The sequence below is a fragment of the Schistocerca cancellata genome, chromosome 2 (assembly GCF_023864275.1).
Source record: "Schistocerca cancellata isolate TAMUIC-IGC-003103 chromosome 2, iqSchCanc2.1, whole genome shotgun sequence".
Lineage (NCBI taxonomy): Eukaryota > Metazoa > Arthropoda > Insecta > Orthoptera > Acrididae > Schistocerca > Schistocerca cancellata.
This window is the reverse complement of record NC_064627.1, coordinates 1,094,426,578-1,094,440,635: the sequence shown is the minus strand read 5'-3', so window position 1 is coordinate 1,094,440,635 and position 14,058 is coordinate 1,094,426,578. Positions and strand designations below refer to the sequence as shown.

At 39.8% G+C, this 14,058-nt stretch overlaps 1 protein-coding gene across 1 annotated transcript in view; it reads right to left on the bottom strand.

The window, feature by feature from the left end:
• Positions 1–14,058, bottom strand: part of LOC126163110 (zinc finger and SCAN domain-containing protein 2-like) — a 213,130-nt gene that overhangs the window by 113,168 nt on the left and 85,904 nt on the right. The window contains exons 8-9 of the mRNA XM_049920033.1: positions 10,612–11,448; positions 843–1,027 (exon numbers count right to left, since the gene is read on the bottom strand). Coding sequence (XP_049775990.1) covers positions 843–1,027; positions 10,612–11,448 — 1,022 coding nt within the window. The remainder of the gene's footprint in view (positions 1–842; positions 1,028–10,611; positions 11,449–14,058) is intronic.

The following is a 14,058-nucleotide window of genomic DNA, read 5'->3' as shown; positions in this document are numbered from 1 at the left end:
CCCCAAAAACACGCTCATTTTCTTCCATGGCCCAGGTAATCTAAAAGGTTGGACACCCTTGATTTAAAATGTCGTAGTCTGTCTGATTTCGATGTAGCTGTCACAACATACATTTTATAACCTGTTTTAACTGTCTTGTCGGTTTTAATTTTCTTATCTTCATTATTTATCAGACTTATTTCTCATTGTCTTAAACTGTCTCCCTTACCAGTGCAATTCCCTATCACTGAACCCTACCAAATGATCACACTCAAGAGTGATTGTTTTGTATCCTTCCAAGCCTGAAAATCTATGAAATACTGTTTCCAAGGCAAAAATTCATCTGTTTCCTGATGCACAGCTACTGTAGAAATAAACTTTAAGGAAAATAAACTATGTTATGCTCCAAGAAGGCTACATTCTTCAAGTACCATTTCAAACAACAAATATATCTAATTATTTGTTGAGACCACCTGTTGCATTACAACTAGTGACAAACTGCATACTGGCTTCCATCCTGGGTTCTTCAGTCGAAGCTCGACTCTTAGTGGTGCAAAGAAATTTCTGCATCGCCAATATTTGGCAAAGGTAAAATATCACTCATCTTACTCAAGAAGACACAACAAATATCCACAAAGTGTTAAATATGGTGTGTTTCCTTATTTTCAAAGAGAAACCTAGTCCTTCACTTTCAAGTCAATGTTTACCTCATTTCAGAATTACCATTTCCTTTTTGGGTGTTGCACACATGGATTTACACAAACAGTACAATGAAACTAAACTCTGTTCAGAGGTCAGAAAGACCACAATTGTTAATGAATTTTTAAACATGGAAGCAAAAGTGCTTTCATAAAATAACAAACCCTGGTAACAAGATGCGTTCTTCTTTAGTAGATGCAGATGAAACAGTTGCCTTCTCATCTTTGTCTGAGTGATCAGAGCTAGTATCTACTTGAGTACTAGATTCACGAGAGCAGGATGACGTGCTGCGACTTGCATGCTGACCCTCTGCTGGCCTGCTTTGATTTTCACTGCCAGTTATCTGCTGCTGCAAAAATAATAAATAATGATAATTTTGAATGACATCCCGTTACATTACTATAGTAGTTATTTTGTGTGTGTGTGTGTGTGTGTGTGTGTGTGTGTGTGTCTCATATATTGTTGACGAAGGCCTTAATGGTCAAAAGCTTTATTTATGAGAGTCTTTTTGTTGTGCCTCTCTGTGGCTCAGCATCTCCACTATATGGTAAGCAGCAACTTCTCTTTTCATGATACTGTTGAAGAAATAAAAGTGAAATTTTTGTTATTAGATTATAAGTTTAAGTTATATTATGATAAGTACACCCTTGAAGTTTAAATTAATGCAGAATCCGAGAGATTGTCACCTTTCTCCGTGCCAAAGAGAGAGAAAACATGCAGAATTTCTCCATTGCATTCTGATGTTACCACATTTTAATTAAAAAGAGTACAGAATATGTTGTATTAATGAGGATTATGAGTGTTTGATCTGACTCATATTGATATCTCACTAAATAAATTCATCACTAACAAAATGGGTACTTTGACACCAAAGTAATGGACTACCTGAGCAAATCATTCAATGAGATATTGTCATGGAATTACACACCTTCCTCTTGTCAGAGCCTTACTAACTTTCCTACCCTTCACAGCCTAAACCAGCACTCATACTACAGTGGCAGGACATGTTTGTGTGTGTGTGTGTGTGTGTGTGTGTGTGTGTGTGTATGTGTCAAAAGTCTTGTTTTGGACAAGAATAACAGTAAATGAGGCATACAACTCCAAATTCCAGCAGAACTGGAAGCTAACCAAGAAATAAAGTTTAATGCAACCAATATGCAGATCTCAATACTTAATTCTATCAACCTCTCGTATACCTCAGTTACAAGTGTACAACACTGAATACAGGTGCCAAAAACAACATAATCTTCTATGAATTGTGAGCTGCACACCATTATTTTGCTTGTTCAGCACCACTGAAATTTGTTAACGGATGTGTAAATTGTAAAGTTCACTAACTTCACTAGGAATTTTGCAGCATGACATTCTGACACAGACAGTTAGAAAAGGAAATATTTGGCACTGGTAAGTATGTTTCAGTGGATGAGGTGTTTCATAAATTATGCTGACACAAAATTTCTGAGCTGTTTGGTGAGGCCTTTCTCTTTACCACTATCTTGACAAAGTTCGAAGCCGAAAATTGTGTTTGAAGCAAGTTCTCAAGAATGTTTGTGTCCATCACGAAATGTGCCAAATGGATGCTGACTTCAAATTTCTTAGCGCTATTACAGATAAGGAGATATCTTTCATGGAATTGTGGTGGGAGAGGAGACACAAATAAAGAGAGCAATCCAGACAACGTATATATTTCCATTCTTCAAGCAAATCAAAAACATATACGCACACCCTCCCAATGAAAAGTGTGGCTCTACTTTAAGTGCAGAAAAAGGCTGTAATTCAGCACTGTCCTTCTCAATGGTCAACATTCATTCATAATGAAGTAGTGATGGAAAGTTTCAAAGAGGAGCTGCCAGATCACCTCTTTTACACTGACTCCCAGACTAGAGCAAACAGTGATTGTCAACATTTTTATGCTATGAAAGACTGACCATGATAGCAGTTCTTACAACACAAATGTGTGTGTGTGTGTGTGTGTGTGTGTGTGTGTGTGTGTGTGTGTGTGTGCGCGCGTGTGCGCGCGTGCACTCAATGGCAATGACAGTACTGTCCTACAAACAAGTAGCTTATGGCTGCACACTGCCATGAGCAATATCTGTTTACTGATGTGGGTACCTTCTGTGAAAACATCATGGCTAAAACCACATCATGATATTAATGTCTTAAGGGCCATTCCATGCCACATGGTCTAATTTCAGAAAAGCTGCTGCATGAACATCACAGGTTTTGTTGAATTTTGTGTGAACATTTGCACATTTCCAGCGAACATTGGTAAAGTTCTGATTTCATCAGTTTAATACTTGCAGAGATGTACCGAACAACAATTGGACATGATAGGTTCCTACTCACCACATAGAGGATGCGTTGAGTTGCAGACAGCATAATGAAAAAGACTGCCAAAATACATAGTTTGGAACTTAAATAGTGGCAACACTGCTGTGGAGACACTATGCAATGGAATCTACTACTGTTGCTAATAGCACTCATTGTTGACATACGTAACTTACCTCCGAGCAAATGGACACGCCCGTCCCACATCACCGGTGTGCACACAATCGATGGAAACACAGTCACTTGTGAGCGAGCAGTCTAATGTAATGGTGTGTCTACATTTTCGAAACAGAAGCAATGAAGTTGGATCAAGATTGAATGTGTCAGAGGTCGTATAGCACGAGAGTGTCATCAAGGTCTTCGGGGAATCAGCAATGCCGGACAGAACAGTGGCACATTGGGTAAAAGCTTTCAACGAAGGTCAGCGAACTGTGGCAGACATGCATCGGGCAGGATGCCCTAGCATCTCTGAAGAAGAAGTGCATGCTGTTGCCGCATTAGTGGACAGTGATCGACACCATACAATTTGTGAGCTCGCCCACGAAACCGGATTAGCGCAAATGACTGTGATTCGCATCCTGAAGGAACGCCTGAGCACGCGAAATATTGCATCATGGGGGGTTCCGCATGACTTGACAGAAAGGCAGGAATGAATGCGTTACGATGCTGCTCAGATGCACTTGGAGTGCTATAAGTGTGAAGGAGAGGCTTTCTTACGCCGTATCGTAACACTGGATGAGAGATGGGCCACTTCGTACAAGCCAAAACTGAAATCCCAATCCAACAAATGGCATCATTATGGTTCGTCGCGAAAGTCGAAAGTGCGTCAAAGCCCCAGTATGGTGAAAGTTATGGTGATTCTCGTGTACGACTGTGATGGTGTTATCCTAACGCATTACATTCCTCCATGGCAGACTGTCAATGCACAGTATTACAGTTCGTTTCTGGAGTATCACCTGCGACCAGCTTTGCTAAAGAAGTGGCGACACTTTCTGCACAGCCCACCCATCATTTTGCATGACAATGCGTGGGCACATACAGCGCAAGCTGTGGCTGCCCTGTTTGGTCAATGGGATTGGGAAGTACCATACCATCCACCATCCTCCCCGGACTTAAGTCCTCGTTACTTTGATTTTATTCCGAAGATGAAGCATTCGCTTCAGAACTGTTCCAGATTCGACAGGCAGTGGACCGCTCCATTCCCACCATCAACAGAACAGGCTCTGCCAACGGTATATTATGCCTTCCACATTGCTGGCAACGGATTCTACACAACGCTGGTGACTATTTTGAAGGACAGTAACAGGTGCAAACATATAACTCTTTCGTATCGGTTGTAAATAAATAGTTGCCACTGTTTAAGTTCCAACCCTAGTATTAAGGCTTTCGGACAAAGTCCTTCTTCTGCAGTAGAAAACGCGCACACATTCACACAAGTACAACTCGCATACAGATGGCCACTGTCTCATTGCGCTGGAGCTGGACTGTGACTGGTTCTGTGTCTGACAAAGTAGCTATCGTTTGGTCCTCAAATGAGGAATGTCCTTCCCACTATCTCCCCTCCCCCCACCTATCCTAGATGGGTATTCTGCCACCCACTGAATATAAGCAATATCATTGTCTACAGCTACTCCAATTCTGCTGCAAATGCCTCGCTGCAAGAGCCCATATCCCTGCAACAGATCCATAAAAAAGACCTGTCCCATACATCCTCCAACTACCACCTACTCAGCCCTGTCACAGGCATCCCCCTCCCTATCATAGGCAGGGCCACCTGTGAAATTAGCGAACTAAGTTGCAACCACGGTGCAGATTTCTACATGGGCCTGACACCTAGCAAGCTGTCTGGCCGCAGGAATTGTCACTGCCAAACTACGGCCAAGAGACAACTGGACCACTCAGTTGCTTAACGCAACACCTAACATGATGCGCTTCACTTTAATGACTGCTTCGCAGCCTGTGCAGTCAGGATTCCTACTACCAACATCTGCTTTCCTGAACTATGCATATGGGAACTCTCTTTACGACACATCTTGTGCCCTGAGACAGTGGCCACGTGAGTGAGTTGTGCTGTGTGTGTGTGTGTGTGTGTGTGTGTGTGTGTGTGTGTGTGGAAGGGTGGAGGGGGAGGGGGGATGCCGTGCATGTATTTTCGACTGCCGAAGAAGGGCTTTATACAAAAGCTTTAATATTTTAAGAGTCTTTATCTTTGTGCTGTCTACAACTCAACACCTTCTCTATGTGGTGAGTTGCAATCCATACTTTCCATGTTGTTGTTGTTCCATCCTGGACTTTCCATTATTAGAGATATAGTCATTTGTCTGATCCTGTAGTGCAGCTTCCAGCAGTACCTGTCCCCCTCTCCTACCCCCCTCCACCACACCCGAGTTATCAGCAACTTTGAGACCCAACATTTCCAGCAATATTTCCTTGAAAAAAGAAACAAAACTACGCAATATTGCACAACTTGTTGCCTTTTCTTACATGGAACAGTAAAACAGATTTAATGAGCAATTTTCATGCAGATAATATGAATCTCAGTCATCCTCGAGGGGTGGGGCTGACCGCTTGAAAAACTAATACAAAATTTAGCTTTTTATATCTATGGAAGTGAGTGCAGAATAACCCTGACACTTTTCTTGTGATAATTGAGCAACACCAGGTCTTTGAATATAAAATTTGATTCTCCTATTGGTTTCCAATAGTTTACAAATTAGGGGTAAAGCTCAAACTCTTCTAAACCACCTTTTAAACTGGATTTTGTTTTGCAGTGTGAGCATATAAGGACCTAAAACATGACAACTATGTAAAGGCGCAGTGAAAAATACAACCATATTCTGCTGGTACTGAAATTAAAACTGGCTTTTTTAAATGTTCTATAGCAGTTTCATACTCTCTGGAGACGTTAATATAAAACATCCTGATGAACAGGAAGTGAGTTTGAGTCAGAAGAACTTGAAAAAGTACAAAAACAATGAATGTATTTTGTCATGACTCTTGACATATTTCAACCAGTTTTTCTGCTGTAATAACTGCATAATCAGACTAGTTATAAACTCTAAGGCACTGAAGGTCATAGTAGTAAAATTGTTGCAGAACAGCTGCATTCTATAAACTGCTTTCAAGTTCTACATATCTGTAAAAATGAAGTACTAACAAAATGTCAGTTTGGTTTCCAGAAAGGTTTTTAACAGAAAATGCCATATATGCTTTCACCAAACAAATTTTGAATGATCTGAATAATCGAACACCACCCATTGGAATTTTTTGTGATCTCTCAAAGGCTTTTGATTGTGTAAATCATGAAATTCTGCTAGACAAGCTCAAGTATTGTGGCATGAGTGAGACAGTGCACAAATGGTTTAATTTGTACTTAACTGGAAGAGTGCAGAAAGTTGAAATAAGCAGTTCTCATAATATGCAAAGATCAGCATATTCCTCAAACTGGGGAACTACCAAGAATGGGGTTCCACAAGGGTCGGTCTTGGGTCCTTTGTTGTTCTTCATATATATTAATGACTTGCCATTCTATATTCATGAAGAGGCAAAGTTAGTTCTCTTTGCTGATGATACAAGTATAGTAATCACACCTGACAAACAAGAATTAACTGATGAAATTGTCAATAATGTCTTTCAGAAAATTACTAAGTGGTTCCTTGTAAACACAGACTCTCACTGAATTTTGATAAGACACAGTACTTACAGTTCCATACAGTAAATGGTATGACACCATTAATAAATATAGACCTTAATCAGAAGCATATAGCTAAGGTAGAATATTCAAAATTTTTAGATGTGTCCATTGATGAGAGATAAAATTGGAAGAAACACATTGATGATCTGATGAAACGTTTGAGTTCAGCTACTTATGCAATAAGGGTCATTGCAAATTTTGGTGATAAACATCTTAGTAAATTAGCTTACTATGCCTATTTTCACTCATTGCTTGCATATGGCATCATATTTTGGGGTAATTCATCACTGAGGAATAAAGTATTTATTGCACAAAAGCATGTAATCAGAATAATAGCTGGAGTCCACCCATGATCATCCTGCAGACATTTAAGGATCTAGGGATATTCACAGTAGCTTCTCAGTATATATACTCTCTTATGAAATTTGTTATTAACAACCAAACCCAATTCAAAAGTAATAGCAGTGTGCATAACAACAATACAAGGAGAAAGGATGATCTTCACTATTCAAGATTAAATCTAACTTTGACACAGAAAGGGGTGAATTATACTGCCACTAAAGTCTTCGGTCACTTACCAAATAGTATCAAAAGTCTGACAGATAACCAACAAGTATTTAAGAAGAAATTAAAAGAATTTCTGAATGACAACTCCTTCTACTCCATAGAGGAATTTTTAGATATAAATTAAGGAAAAAAAACTAAACAAAAAAATTATTAAAAAAATAAAATAAAAAAGTTATTATATTAACTTAATTATGTTGTTAAATTAACTTACTTGTGTCATGTATTGGAAAATTTGACTCGTTCCACATCATTACGAAATATCATATTCATGATCCATGGAACTAGTATTAATCTAATCTAATCTAATGTCACATGTGTAATTTTTGGTGAAGTTACAGCAATCTGCCTGTTTTTTTTAACATATTCATATTAATGAGAATTTTGAATGGCTTTTTGTTTTGAGATGTGCTACTTTAATTCCAGTCTAAAGTATAGCATATTTTCTGTTTGCACAGCAAACTGATGAAAAATAGTATAAATGAACAATATTATGGAAAGGATAGATTGCTAATCACTGTAAAGATGACACATGGAGTTAGGACAGGTAACAATGAAAAGACTTACATATAAGCTTTCAGCCAAAGCCTTCTTCAGAAAAATGGAAAAAAAAGAAAAACCACACACACACACACACACACACACACACACACACACACACACACACACACACACACACAGTCCAGCACATCTCACACACACGATTGCTAGATCCAACCAGTCTGGCTGGAAGTAGCAGCCAAGTGCATGTGAGGTGTGGTTGCTTGTGTGAATGTATGTGCTTTTCTCTTTTTTTGAAGAATGCTCTGGCCGAAAGCTTATACGTAACAGTTTGAAAGTATATAAATGTGTTGTTAAGGTCCATGGTGGTTTAATCAGTAATGGAAAACTAGCGTCCCCACCACCATGGGGGTCATGCCTGAAGCTGTGCAATGGAAGCTGTTGTGGGTTTCATTACCACAGGATTCCAATCCTGTCAAGGGTTTGTTTCCACATTCGTTCGGTATACAAGACCAAAGCTAGAAGAACTTTTCTAGGACCTTCAGCTTATGTTTACTCTGAGCTATCCAATTGTTTTTAGAGGTTTCAGTAATTAGCTGTTGGATGTCACAAGGAAAACTCTACTGCCAGCAGACACTGGCAATTATGGAGCTCCAATAACTGCCATAATATGCTGTTCTGGAACACAGCACTTTTCACTCAGTGATGGCCAATAAAATGGATTTGCTGGGCCATATGGGTACATAATACTTATTAAAGCATCATCCTGCTCTGTGGAAGCCTTACATAAGTTTTCAATTCACTACACTTTCTTATAATGTATGCAGCATATTGTCGTGATTGGAGGTCCAAAGCTGTGTACTTTTCACTGTCACTAATTCTGGCCAGACAAGAGGATGCATCATTTGAAATTCTGCTAACCTAACTGTTGTTTCATCACTTGAAGAAGGAAAAAGAACATTATATTTTACAGTGCCTGCTAAAGTATGCCCATGTTTGAACCTCTCTTCTAGTGACACTTTATTTTCTTCAATTTCTTCTTTGCCAGCAAAAGAAAATTTAATCGCATTAATTCTTTCAGTGCAGAAGTGAAACAAATATGTAGGTGTAAGGGTCCGATTGTTAATTGGCCCTTGAGAGCTTGTTCTGGCTGTTAATCACTTTGCTGTACCTCCAATCCCATCAGTGACTTTCTATGGCTTGTACAAAACACTACATTCTGTCATCTTTCATGAACGCACAAACTGAGAATGTTATTGAAAGTTTTGCACTAGGTGATGTAGCCATCACTAAAGTTATGGATTTGGGAAATCTGAGCAAACTTATGTTGTTATGTATTTCATCAGCTCCTTGACAAAAACCATGAACAATAATTGTTTCATGTCACAGACAATGGAAAAAACTCATAGATTCCACCTTCTAGTTGTGAGGAAAATAGACGAGAAATGGACGGAATGATGATCAACTATTTTCCCCATGGGAACGTTGCACTGCATCCTGAACAACAAATGAATAATTTTCAGCAACAGACATTTGGATAAGCTTATTTTCCTTTAGATCAAATTGAAAGGCTTTAAGACATGGTTCAAACTAAGGCAATATGATATGTGATACAATATGAAATGTGACAAGCGATACAACCCGCATCGGCGGAGCTCACAGAAACACATTGTAAGTGATATAACTGGTTCACACTGGAACAAGAGTTATAAAACACAGATACATGTCTCTATCACCTCGCCTGGTGCAACATGGCATGCTCGTTGCTCCACCCAACTTTTATCATATGATAAACAGGGATTGAAATTTCAAGTTGTCAGATGTACCTAAAGGAAAACTGTTTCACATAAATGAAGCTAAACTATGTCCATCTCTGTAGTTAGTTTCTCAATTAAACTTTCACTTCTAGCACCAAAAATTAAAAACCACTGTTTTGGGTCTTGTGCGCATTCCTCACAATGCAATCTTCTTCATTCTATTTTGAGGATTAGGTGTGATCTAATAGTCTGGTATAACAGCTTGATAATGAACTGGTTTTCTTTTGGTTTTCTTTACGCTATTGCCGATAGTTGTTGTGATATTAGGGTAACACTGTTCGAAGAAGATCTTTTTAATCAATTTGCAAAAAAGCTCTTTTCTATGGGATTGCACAATGACATTGTATTTTGTTTTTTAGCCTTACATACTTGCATTTGCAAAACCAAATCTCATTTTAGGTGGTTTAGAATAAGGTTTTTCTAATGAAAATGGTTTAGAAGTTTTCGCAGAAAATACGTTTTTATAAAAGTGGGCTGAAACTATCCGTACTTGATGTTTTTACAAAAATCGTCAGCTTTTCCCCAATTTGTGAACTTTTTGGCAAGCAGGAGGAAAAGTTGCCAAAAACTCAGAGGAACAATATCGAAAGCTGTGTTACAGAAAAATACAATAAAATAAAAACAAGTGGCTATATCTCTGCAAGTATTGAAGAAAGATTGTGAAACTTTGCCAATGTTCACTGGGAACATGTAGTAATACTCACAAAAAATTTCATCAAAACAGACTAGGGTTGTGTGGGAACTTCTAGAGCACTTGGCATGGAATGACTCTCAATCACTCTTTAATTACATGGGTAAGAAGCATGATGGTGCATACAGTTACTCAAAATTAAGGGTACTTACTTTTCAAACGCTATTTTATTTTGCAATCTAGGGCACACTGGAAAAAAAAAAAGACTAGAATAGAAGATATATCAAACAGCTCTGTTTAAGAAACCACCATATCTAGTTTGTCCTGCCAATCCTCCTTTTAAACAATTTAAACTTTTTTGGCTCATTGGATCACCAAAGAAAAGTATTCTTGTTTACCTGCTGTTGCTTTGGCTGGGATGATGACTGCTGCTGCTGCTGCTGCTGCTGCTGCTGCTGCGGCTGATGTCCTTGTTGTGACTGCTGATGTAATGGTTGTTGTGGTAATTGCTGTTGCAGTTGCTGTGCTTGTTGCTGCTGTTGAGCTTGATGAGGTGACTGTTGTGTCTGCTGCTGCTGCTGGCCCTGCGGTTGTTGTGGGTGTGTTTGGTGTGAGTGACACATTTGTTCCGCATGTATTGGTTGCTGCTGCTGATGTTGTGGAACATGCTGCTGAAGTGTTTGTGTCTGCTGTTGCTGCTGGTGGTGAGGTTGGTGTGATTGCTGTGGGGCCTGCTGATGTGACTGCTGTTGCTGGTGCATCTGGGAAGTCTGCTGTTGGTGGCCTTGGGGCAGAGACGCTGCTGGAGGTGGCTGGGAAGGTGGAGGTGGTTGGTGTGCTTGCCTCTGCTGTGAAGCCTGATGGTGTAAGTGCAATTGCTGCTGCTGTTGCTGCTGTTGTTGATTCTGAAGCTGTGGTGATGGGGTCTGGTGTTGCTGCTGTGACTGATGCACTTGTGGCTGTAGAGGGTGATGTTGGATGTGCTGGTTTTGTTGGTGCTGCTGGTGTTGTGGTGGAGCTGGATGTGGCTGTTGCTGCGGCTGCTGCTGCTGGTGTTGCTGTTGCTGTTGTTGTTGCTGCTGCTGCTGAGTTTGCTGCAACTGTTGCTGCTGCTGATGATGCTGTTGTAATTGCTGAGAGATGTGTAAGGCAATTGCCTGTTGCTGGGCTACCAACTGTTCACTGTGTGGCTGTGTGACTGAATTAGTGTTTACCAACTGAAGGTCACACTGCACCTGTAAACAACCAATTTGTTTAAAACACTGCAGGGAATGGGTTAGATCTGGTAGGAAGCATCAAAACCATTCTTTTATTTTATATGACAAATTATATGGATGAAAAGAGACACTAAAAATAATGTTAAAGGATGCAAATATTTATTTCTTATGCTCATTTTCAATAGTACTGTAAGCATGACACAGTGCTTTATTCTCTGTATGACACTTGGTAATTTTCCACAGTACAAGTAACTTGTGAGGTGGTAGGAATCTAGAAATGAGTTCTGAAGATTGGTGGCAATGTGCCAAAATCACAAGTAGTCGTAGTTACTAGCTTACCACCTAAGCTCTTGATGTTTACTCAGTTGTTCCTCTTTTGTCCCCATAGTTTTCTTCCCTCCCAACAGTACCATACGACTCAGCCTGCGTAGGAAATAACACTAATATATACTTTCTTTGCGGTGTTCAGCTACAATCATGGTGGTGAAAAAATATTTCATTGCCCATATTTGGCCAGAATGTGGAAGAAAACAAAGACCATGACATTAGAGGAAACCAGAATCACAGATTGGGCAAGGAATTTGACGTGTGTATATCAAGGGTTCTTCCTAGAATTTGCCTTAAGTAATTATGGGAAATCGCAGAAAATATAAATTTGGCATGGCTGCCTGGTATCTGAATTATTGTCCTCCTGAATACGAGTCTTGTATCTTAATTGTTGGGTCAATGGCCTCTAAGAAGTGGAAGAGAGGTGGTAGTGTAAAATTCCTGATCAGTAGACATTTCTTTGAAGTTCTGGGCTACTTCCAAACCTCTCTGTAGTGTGTTATGGAGCGACGGAATGTGGCACCGATGATGGTGATTCAATTGATGTAAGTACACTGACTGCCTCGACACTGTTCAATGGAACTAGATTACGTGCCAGCAGCAGATTTCACCATCCCCTTAATCTGACTCTCAGTAACAACTCAACCACAACACTACATAACAGAGGTACTTCTCACTGTCACCTACGTGCAACAAGTTACAATACACACATCTCAACTCCTCTCCGCTCCCTTTTCATCCCCCCCCCACATCCACCGGGCACTTCGCCTGGTAGCCATGTCCTGCCACCTCTATTTCCCTGCGCTCCGCCAAACAGATTCCACTTTTCCTCCGTTCCCTGCTATCCCTGCCCCTTTTCCCGACCTGCTCCTGATTGTTACATCAGTTTGACACATTCCTGTTGCATTCTGGCCACAGTAGCCGGAGATAGCGGTTGTGTGTGTGTAGCGTGTGCTTGCTTGTGTGAATGTGTGTGCTTTTTTCTTTTCTGTAGAAGTCTTTCGCCGACAGCTTATACATAACAGTCTTTTTGTCATGCTTGTCACCAACTCAATGTCTCATCTTTACAGTGAGCACCAATCCATCCTTTTCATAACATTGAATTGACAGAGTTTTTTCCTCACATACAAGGCTGAATACATGGGAGAAAAAGTGCTTACTCTACCACGATATATTTGCTTCATGTCATACAAGGATGAGCACAAATACAGGTGTAGTGTCAAGAAGACCAATCTGTTACCAAGAAAGTATATCAAGATTAAATGTGTGGCAGGTTGAAGACCAGGCAGCGATGCAACAGTTCTGCTAAGTGTGTATAACTTTTTTACATCAAAGTTATTAAATATGCCGCAATACTGTGGAAGGATATGATGATGATCACCTCTGAGTCTTTTACACAGCAAACAAAGACACAGAGAGATGAGAATCACTACTATCAGGTAAGAAGCCTGCCATTGGTGGAAAACCAGAGAGGCAAATTCTAACAGGAACTTTTAATGTTGTTCAATAAACTCTTATACTGCTATAGTTATGATTAAGTAAGAGTGTAATATTTAATTTTAAATTTTCAAGATAATCTGAGCCATACAAGAATCTAAAATATCATTGTAAACAAGTAGGGTGAAAGATGACAAACGAGAGTGTTCCCTGGTGGTGGCAGAAATGGTGGAAGAGATGTGAGAGTGCGTCCTATGTGAGTCACAAGCATAACACTGCGAGGTTCAGGAGCAACTACATAAGAGGGCGGGACAGCCAGTATGGGCTCCACAATGAGGCTCGATGACGGAGCATGCAACCCCAGCTCCACCTGGTGATGCCATAAGAGGTAACACTTACACTGCTGTTTTTGAGACTCCATCAAGAATTACAGGCTGGATCAGCTCTTATTATCTACACTGCCCAAATACTAGTCTCAAGAGTGAAGATGACTACCACTCACTGTTGCACCTACAGGAAGGGATTGCCCCAGTCTTGTGAAAGGACCCATGTAGATTCAAAGACTTGTTGAAGAACATTTTGTTAGTTGACTTAACACTGTAGTGATGGTTCAAAATTGCTTTTGCATTTCTGCTGATAATATATCATTCAGAAGAAATATTTGAACTAGTGACTTTTTTATCTCTGTCCTCAAATTACTGAAATTTTACATTAAAAACTTTCTTCCTAAACATTAAATGGGGAACAATATTAGAGTAAGGCAAGGAGCTACCTGACACCAACTCACCAAAACTGAAGTTATGTAGACATCACAAACAAATGAACTTTCTGACTATCTAGAATTGTGAAAGAAAAACTCCACAT